General features: G+C 33.1%; 1 protein-coding gene across 1 annotated transcript; it reads left to right on the forward strand.

The window, feature by feature from the left end:
• The first annotated feature begins 540 nt into the window (after positions 1-540).
• LOC8285886 (DNA repair protein RAD16) lies at positions 541-9,434 on the forward strand. Its single transcript, XM_002524780.4, has 16 exons — positions 541-837; positions 1,026-1,133; positions 1,497-2,551; positions 4,100-4,222; positions 4,309-4,382; positions 5,081-5,144; positions 5,263-5,409; positions 5,497-5,582; positions 5,806-5,875; positions 6,472-6,594; positions 7,592-7,822; positions 8,202-8,306; positions 8,404-8,556; positions 8,775-8,863; positions 8,945-9,025; positions 9,122-9,434. Exons 1-16 carry the CDS (start codon positions 795-797, stop codon positions 9,192-9,194), a joined length of 2,625 nt encoding a protein of 874 aa, XP_002524826.1. The 5' UTR covers positions 541-794; the 3' UTR covers positions 9,195-9,434.
• Positions 9,435-10,046: the final 612 nt, after the last annotated feature.

The following is a 10,046-nucleotide window of genomic DNA, read 5'->3' on the forward strand; positions in this document are numbered from 1 at the left end:
TGGTTTTAACATAATTTATATAAAAATTTATTATGATAATAAATACGAATAAAATAAAATGATATTACTAAATATTTATTAAAATAAAATTATAGCTAAAGATAATAAGAAATTAGTGATTATATAATGACATTAATTTACTATATATTTATTATAAATTTTATAATTACTTTCTATAATTATTAAATTTAAAAATTATATAAGTAAGATGATGATTTTAAGTGCTGTTAAAATAAAATTATAATTGAATAAAATTATTTTTTATAATATAATAATTTTTATTAAAATAAGATATTTCATACGAAAAGTATATATCATAAATTTATCAATAAATTTGTATTAGCACAAGTACATTGGTAATTGGAATTAATATGGTAATGAACAAACCAATATATTGTAACATCTTGTTTGTTACTTTATACAAGGTCCAATTTGCCAAATATTCTAAAAAAAGGTCCACTGTGCAAAAAACATTAATTAAGCCAAACACAGAAACTAAGCCTTGGTATTAACGGCTTGATTGTCTTCCCTCCCTTTCCGTCCACTGGCTTTCCACGACCTTTTACTTATATACTTCCAAACAAAGTGTAAAGCGAAGTTAGCGCAAAAGGCGACTCTATTTTTTTCCCGCCGTTTAGCGTTCTAGATATAACCATTCCCGTCGCCTTCTCTCGCACCCTTCTCTATAATTCAAAACCCCCTCTCAAAAGCCCTAACTCTTCGCATTCCTTCAATTGATCAGTCTCTTAATCAGTAATCGAAACCTAAAAGACTTTCATTTTCTTGAAACGACAATGGAGCTCCGCTCTCGTAAAAAACTTCCTAAACCCTTAATCGGTAATAAATTTCTTTTTCTTCTCCTTTGTTGTTATCTGCTTTTGTTTATGGAAAAATGGAAACACAATTTTAGGGTTTTTTGAAGAGTTTTATTGAGGGTTTTCATGTGATATAGAAGTTGTGATATTGTAGATTGATAAAAAATTTTAAAAATGATATTAAATTCTGTAACTGTTTTGGTGGAACAGGGAATGAGCGAGAGGAAACTGATGGAAATGAAGTTGAAGATAATAAACTTTATACCAATGACGGTCACTCTGATGACGAATTGTATATAGTTTCTTCCAATGACGAGAGTATTTTTCTCATCCTTCGCTCTTTAACTTATTTGGCTGATTTTGACTGTAATGATTTGGGGTTCTGATGACTTTTACTTATACAGACTTTGGAATCGATCCTATGTTTGGAAATACCACTATTGCTAGATTCAATTCTTTCAATTTCCTTATTGAAATTGATTGAGGCATTTTAAAAATATTTAGAAAGAAATGAGACCACTCAATAAGTGGCGTACTTTTGCAAGAATTCAATGGAAATGAATTCTTACAAATGATTTATTCCAAACAACATTAAGAAATTATTATCTGACTAAATAAATGAAGCGGGTGAAATTAAAGGCAGTCATATTAAATTATTCACGACTTGGGATGTAATTGTAGGTGAAGAAGATAGTGTTCTGGCTTCTACTGATGCTGATAATGCGGAGTCTTCCATGAAAAGAAGTATGGGAGAAGCAGAGCCAGATAATGGACAACCGGTGGTTCAGTTACCAAATGCACCTCAAATTAATATTGTTCAAGAGAGAAAGAAGCGACGCTATTCCTCAAAAAGGAAAAGGAATAAAGTTATATTATTGTGGAAAATTTGGGAGGAAGAGAATGAAAGATGGATTGATGATCATCTAACTGAAGACGTTGATATTGATCATCAGCATGGAATTGTGACTGAAACGGCTGAGCCACCGGCAGAGTTGATAATGCCTTTGTTAAGGTATCAAAAAGAATGGTTAGCCTGGGCTTTGAAACAGGAGGAGTCATCGACCAAGGGTGGAATTCTTGCAGATGAGATGGGAATGGGTAAGACCATTCAAGCAATTGCCCTTGTGCTTGCCAAGCGAGAAATCCTCCGGCAAAACCGTGAATCCAATGGAGCTACATTGTTACCAGGTTCATCCATTGATCCGAGTGGAATCAAACCCACACTTGTAGTCTGTCCTGTGGTTGCTGTGACACAGTGGGTAAAAGAAATTGATCGTTTTACTACAGAAGGAAGCACCAAGGTGCTTGTTTATCATGGGGCGAATAGAGAAAAGAGTTCTAAACATTTCTTAGGTTTTGATTTTGTAATAACAACATATAGTACTGTTGAGGCAGAATTCAGAAAATACATGATGCCACCTAAGGACAAATGTGCTTACTGTGGGAAGTCATTTTATGAAAACAAGCTTGCTACTCACTTGAAATATTTTTGTGGGCCCGATGCCTTTAGAACTGCAAAGCAGTCTAAGCAAGACAGGAAAAAGCTGAAAACATCACCTACGGAGAAAGCGCGATCTGACGAGAGTCCTAAAATTCAGGATGATGTTGATGTAATAAGTGGTAGGACATATCGGAAACGGCATGCGGCTATGGAGATTTCTGAAGTCGAACTAGCCTTGCGTAAAGAGAAATCAGTTCTGCATTCTATGAAGTGGGATCGTATTATTTTGGATGAGGTTAGTCGGCATGATGTTACTTTACTGGGTTCTTTATTTTCTCCTTTGGATTTACAATTGACATTGATGATGCACTTTTAGTTTAAACAAAAAGAACGAAATCAACGAGGTTGAATTTGGTTTTTTGATCTTCTGCATTCCCTCCTCCCACTTTATACTTACATCTACATTGTAGTAAGTTTGTTTTTATTTGTAGTTGACACATTAACAAATGTGGTGAATGTACTGGTAACTTCCAGCCTTCTTAGGAGTATTCTAATTGCTTATGTGTCTAGAGTAAATTCTGAAATTTGATATGAAACTTTTCTATGGTTTTCAACCAAATATTATTTTAAATTATTGTAGCTCCTTTCTTGTGAGATATTTGCCTTCAGTTCTACTGGAAATCAGTCAGCAAAAATGCTAAATCTCCCATTTGGAGGTTTGTGTTTTATCACGAACTGCTCTGTTGTGAACAGTTGAATTTGTGGTCAGGATCCTCTCAGGAAAGTGATTCTTACATTACAAGTCATGTTTACTTAATTGAAGCCACTGGATTGAAATTGACAGTTGGGATATTATGAGAAAACAACATCACACTCCCTTTTATACCAATGAGTTGGCTACTCTATTCCGTGTTATAATTCTAATTGTAAATTTGGAATACTGACTTGGATTAATTAATCAGTAGCACATGGGAGGCTAAATTTGTTATTGATGAGTTATTTTTCTTTTATTTTCTTCATTTGAGTTTTGTTCTTATTCTTTTTCTCTTGCATTCTTTTATGATTCTTTGTAGGCTTTCTGCTATTTCAGCTTTAATCTCATTTTCTGTTTTAAAACTAGTCATTTTTTCTTGTGCTTGCATGTGATGATTATGTTATCTAAAATGCAACTATTTGTGTTAGTAATGAAAGTAACATAAAATTATTTCAGTGATTTTAAATATTTCGACAAGTTTGTGTTGAAAATATAGTTTATATGGTTGTCAATAACTATATAAAGAAATTAGACGTTAAAATTAAGCTGTTAATTGTTTTTAATAAACTTGATGTCTTTAGATTCTCTTTCTATCTCTCCCTCTTTTGAAAATTATAAAAATATATTTGTAGTTAAATATGATTTATCATGAACAAACAAAAACACTCGAATATAATACTTAAATATATTATTTATTGCACGCATTTGTCTCGTGATTGCAGTCTTTAGAATTCAGCATGTTTTGTATTGACAGACTATGAGACTTGCTCCGTATAGGCTTAGGATATCCTATATGGATTCAGTTAATCCTAAACCATTTGTATTAGTAGCAGTTTTAGTCAAAGTACTTTCTAAACATGTGCTAGAAGTTATTCTTTTGTTTATGTGGTGACATTTATACTATTTTGCCTATTAGAAGACTTCTGATATCATTTGTGCTTTATGTATGTACTAATATTTTGCCGCCATATTGCATTTATTTGACTGAATTTACTTATTGAATTGCTAAATGGGATAATTTCACCTTATTAAACTCATATATTTCACTTCCACTCTTTCTGTCTCTCTAATTTGTTTTTCCCAACATAGGCTCATTATGTGAAAGATAAACGCTGTAATACTGCAAAAGCCATTTTTGCTTTAGAATCTTCATATAAATGGGCTCTAAGTGGCACTCCCCTTCAAAATCGAGTTGGAGAACTTTATTCTCTGGTAAGTTCATTGTATTTCAGAGCTGTTATCTTCACTTCTGAGGACTTTGTAATTCACTTTATGCAATTGAGCCTCTATATACACAGGTCCGCTTTTTGCAAATAGTCCCATACTCTTTTTATTTGTGCAAGGATTGTGATTGCCGAATACTTGACTATAGGTATGTTTTCGAGATTTAACGATGTTTATGGTTTATTGATATTCACTCATGAATCTGAAATAAATTTCATAATAAATTTATATGTTTCTTTTTGCTATGCAAACTCTAGCAGAAAATGGTCGTTCCAGTTTTATGTGCTTATTTCTTCAAACAAGCAGTATAGGAATACCTTCTATATCAAGTAATTGTCATTCTAATAGGATGTCGTCTATTGACCTATGCAATTATGGACTTATGACTATTGAATACTACTGATATCAACTTACAGTTGTATTTCACCTTCACATGGCATGCCTCCTTCAGTTTAGATATTAAAATCTCCCTAAGCCTGGAACCTATGGCAATCAACACTCAAGCTATCTGTTGTATTCGCCTTAACATGTGAATAAACTATTGTATGGGCATCTTACATGCACTCCTTTATTTATAATGCAGTCAGTTTTGAGCCCTTCCCAGTCATTTCTTCTCCTTCTATCTATCTAAAATTTGTAGGTTCATTTCTCTTGTCTACTTATTTTTGTTTTCTAATCTTCATTTGTCTCTTTAGAGTTTCTGGCTATTGAGATGGTTGCTTGTCAAGTCAAGTTCATCTCACTATCACCCGTTCACTTTATCTTCCTTCTCCTTGTTTCTTCTCTGAATCATGTTTGAATAAGAGTTTATTAAACCTTCTTTTCTCCTCACATGCTCACATATAGGCCATCGACGCAATGTTCGAGCTGCCCTCATAGTTCTGTAAGACATTTTTGTTGGTGGAATAAAGTAAGCATGACAGAGAACTCTCCACTTTCCTAAGTAGCACATTTTGTTTTGTTGTGTATGTATTTTTACAAAGGCACTTCTCATTCTAATCTATTCTCTTTCCTTTTTCCTTCTATAGTATGTTGCTAAACCAATACAAGGTTATGGAACTAAAGATATTGGAAAAAGAGCGATGCTATTGCTGACACACAAAGTTTTAAGAAACATAGTGCTGAGACGTACCAAAAAAGGCAGGGCTGCTGATCTTGCTCTTCCGCCTAGGATGGTAAGTTTTCTAGCTCATGTTTAAAACCGCAACTCTCTTAGCTAGTTCTAGGCTGTTTTATCGACCCTTTGACTCTTCCTTCTCAAGGTTATGTTGAGGCGTGATACTTTGGATGTTAAAGAAGAAGATTATTATCAGTCTTTATACAATGAAAGCCAGGCACAATTTAATACGTAAGTCATGTTTTAGCCTCATGCTTTCTTCTTCAGTGTTGTCCATATTATTTTTCCCTGAAATGCTCTTCATGCTAATGCTTCTTGCAGTTCTATCATCCCGTTTCTAATTTAAATGGCTTGTGATATGTATTGTTAATTATTTTTTCAGTACATCTAATATGTCCTGTAACGCCATTTGTATTCATAACCATACGAGTAACTGACTCTTCTTTCTCTACAGATATGTCCAGGCTGGAACTTTGATGAATAACTATGCACACATATTTGACCTTCTCACTCGTTTGCGGCAGGTGAATATTTATTCAATTGAAAGGTCGATCCATTAAATTGGGAACCTTAATGTTCTATGCAAAACCACCTTTTACTTAAAAATCATTTGTAGTGGCACAATGTTTTGTAAAGGGCCTTTGAAATGAATATTCAGCTGGGTCCAAGTTTATGCCATTGAAATGAGCATTTAGATAGGTTCAACTTTATGTGACCGAATGTATGACATACCTAATTTTTTTTTTTTTTTGGAGAGAGGGGGGTGAAGCAGGGGGTGTCGGTGGAAATTTTAACCATACTCCTGAATTCTGATTCATTTTTTAAATCTGAGAATTTACATTCCTTGCAAGACTTTACAATAACTTTTGGCTTCCAAAACATTAGCTCATTACTTCAAAGGGTTCTGATAAAAAATGTTGAATGAAGTACTTTTCATAATTTGAGTGATGAATTTTTTTACTCTATGAGTCCCACCTCTCATTATTTTGTGCTTCTATTGGAATGATATTTTTTTTATAAACTTGAGTGGCCTACATAAAAATGAAATGCTTTTTTTTTTTATTTACTGTTTTATCTTTGAGACAAATCTTGTCAACTGATTTTTCTTGTTTCTCTACAGGCAGTTGATCATCCCTACCTTGTAGTATATTCTAAAACTCCACCACAGAGAGGAGGAAACTTGTTTGATACTGATAATGAGCAAGTCTGTGACATTTGCCATGATCCAGCTGAAGATCCTGTGGTTAGTTACCTTTATCTGTTTTTGTGTTCCTTCTTTTAATTTCCTTTTGATATTTGATTTGTCTTTCTCTGCCCCATCCAAACCTTTTAGGTGTTTTCCCCCTCAGGCTCAAACTCTTCCATCAACTTTCTATACCTCTTACCTCTCTTAGTTATCAGGATTATAATGGTGGGAATGCTAATGAAGGTTCATTCTCATTCCCAGCTTAATTATACATGACTCCTATATTGGGATGAAAATGAGGCGATAAAGGTTTATTTAGTCCTGATATCTCATTCTCATTTCTTGTATTTCAAATTATTAAACATTCAAAGAATGCAATGAAGACTTGATTTCTGTTCTTGTCCTTTTGTTCTTGGAAACCATGTGGGGTATTTCAGTGAGGGGGTCCTCGAATAGCATGTCTTCCTTATGTTTAGTTTGTTGTATTTAAGAGTTATTTTTAATATTGCTGTTGGTGACTATGCAGCAGTTAAGATTTTTTCAATTTACTATTTTAGATTTATGCCAGCGGTTTTAGAGATGTGAAAATGCAATATGCTCTGAGTTGTAGTCCTTATGAATTTGGAATTTTTTGTTAACTGTGCCTTTTTTTTTTTTTTTTTTTGTTTCTGGATTCTTACTATGCAGATATCCATGCATTAGACTTATTATTGACTTGCTAAACAATTACACATCACCTCAACAATTGCTACATTGACACATAATTGACTATTTATTTGCATCACCTTCTAATTGTCAACATTAGCTCTGCATTAGTAGCTTGGTCATTTCAAAAGCAATGTATATCCATTGATCTTCAGTTCTGGAAAGGAAAATCAATTTTTCATTTAAGTGTTCCTAACAAACAAAATCTTTTGGCTTAATATTTTTGTAAACAAAATCCTTTGGCTTTAAATTTTTGTACATAGTGGCTCTCACTGCATTTGGTTCTTGTAAATTTAACATGATCAGCACAAGTTCCTTAAATTCAATTGCCTTCTACTTGTTATTTCAGGTTACCTCCTGTTCCCATGTCTTTTGCAAGGCCTGTCTGCTTGATTTCTCTGCTTCCTTGGGACGAGTCTCATGCCCTACCTGTTATAGTTTACTTACTGTTGATTTGACAACAAAAACAGATGCTGGAGATCAGACTGCTAAAACTACAATTATGGGCTTTAAATCTTCTAGTATTCTTAACAGAATACAGTTAAATGATTTTCAGACAAGCACAAAGATAGAGGCATTGGTATGTATTGTATGAAAGTATACCATTTAGTTCATGTGATTGAATTTACAGAACTTGCTGTATGATCTGCAGAACATTGCATTATGGGTCTTATATTTTCTGTCTTTTCACCATTGCTTGATATTGATATTTCTATTTCTGTCGAGAACATGTATCTTTGAATCTCCTCCTGAAAGAAATTGTAAATTTGGGAAAAATAGTTCTGGAATTAGAATTGTTATTATGAAAAGTGGAAGCTGTTAACAATTTTATTGAAAAGAAATAAGGGTGCCTTTAGGATGGCTACATTTTACTTGATATATATTTTGCTATATGTGCAAATTTGGTCACAGCTTAGGATTTTTTTGGTGTGTAATTAAGCAAATTTATGTGGATGCAGAGGGAAGAAATTAGGTTTATGGTTGAAAGGGATGGTTCTGCAAAAGGAATTGTTTTTAGCCAGTTTACATCATTTTTGGATCTCATAAGCTACTCTCTCCATAAGGTAAATTTTATCTTTTCTTTTTGAAAAATATTTCATTCTCCAGTTTAACTTGAGTTTTCTGAAAAAGACCTGAACATAATTGGGGACCTTTCTGCAGTCTGGTATAAATTGTGTTCAATTAGTGGGAAGCATGTCTTTACCTGCAAGAGATAATGCTATCAAGAGATTTAGTGAGGATCCAAATTGCAAAATCTTCTTAATGAGTTTGAAAGCTGGAGGTGTTGCTCTCAATCTGACAGTAGCATCACATGTTAGTGCTTTTCTTTTCCTTGTTCTGGTGGTTCAATTTTTTCACCTGCTCTGTTAATTTGTTCCAATAGTAAAGCATTGACATTAATGATTTATTTGTTCAACATGTTTACCAGAGGTTCTTAAAATTGTGTTCGAGTTCTTTTACCATTGCTTTGTAATTGTATGTTAAGATCCCTCTTGTATACAGTATCTTCTAAATCATAGCTTCATGTTTAGGTTTTCTTGATGGATCCTTGGTGGAATCCAGCTGTGGAGCGGCAAGCACAAGATAGAATACATCGAATTGGGCAGTATAAACCAATCAGGTTCTGTCTTTAGCTTGAAATTACAATCTGTATATTCTTTTTCTTTTTCTTGGAGGGCTTACATTTTCTTTGCATATTTAGAATTGTGAGATTCGTTATTGAGAACACAATTGAGGAGAGGATTTTGCAGCTGCAAGAGAAAAAGGAATTAGTGTTTGAAGGGTTAGTCCTATTTGTCTCCCAGCTTTCTTTCTTCTAATTGACAATTTCAGTTGCCTAATATTTGTTTAATGTTTTCTTCATGCTGGCTTTTCGCAGGACTCTGGGTGGCAGCTCAGAGGCCTTAGGGAAATTGACAGCGGAAGATATGCAATTTCTATTCATCACTTAGAAGGGTTCTTAAAGGGAGAGCCTGAAAGCAGGTAGTTGTTCATAATTTTGTAACTGATCAGAGCATAGTTACCTCTAGGAAAACAAAAACTGCTTCCTTGTATCTCAGCATTTACATTTGACAGATGATTTTGCACATGTATCAGAACTGCCGTTTTTCCTAACTGGGCCACCTATATAAGATTTTATACTAGATAGAGTACTATTCGTATATATATACATATCTGTGATTTTGTATAAAGTCTCCTTTACCCTTTCCCTAAGAAAATATGTTCCCTTGTATCCGTTAAGATATCTATCGCCTTCACAACCATTTTAGAATTAAAGACCAATCCTCGTTGAAAAACATTGTGTGAAAATCACATAATGGTAAAAGTAGAAATCATCAATAAAAGAACTGAAGAGGAGAAAAGAAAAAGAACGTCCACCTACACTGTAGGATAGCACTTAATGACAATGTCAATTTCTTTGATGAGGTTGTTAATATGTTAAAATGAAGGAAAATGAAAGAAAGAGAGGTGATAAAAGTGAAAGTGTACCTTTTTTGTATTACTTCTGCCTTGTTTTTTTAGTAGAATAGTAGAAAAGTATAAAAAAAAAAATAACAGATAATATGGAGAAATCAAAATAAAAGGATATACTCAATAGTAATTATTTTTAAAATAAATTAGTCATCTGCTTGTGTTGTATGATTTTTATTATTATTATTATTTCTATAAATATTTCAATAGGTAAAGTTGAAATTAGATTTTCCTATTTAAAGATATTACATGTATAAAATTAATTAGTACTAAATTGAATGTATAAAACTATAATTTAATGAAAAACCTAATCAAACCAAGCTAAATTGAAC

This window comes from Ricinus communis, chromosome 7 (genome assembly GCF_019578655.1).
Source record: "Ricinus communis isolate WT05 ecotype wild-type chromosome 7, ASM1957865v1, whole genome shotgun sequence".
Classification (NCBI taxonomy): Eukaryota; Viridiplantae; Streptophyta; class Magnoliopsida; order Malpighiales; family Euphorbiaceae; genus Ricinus; species Ricinus communis.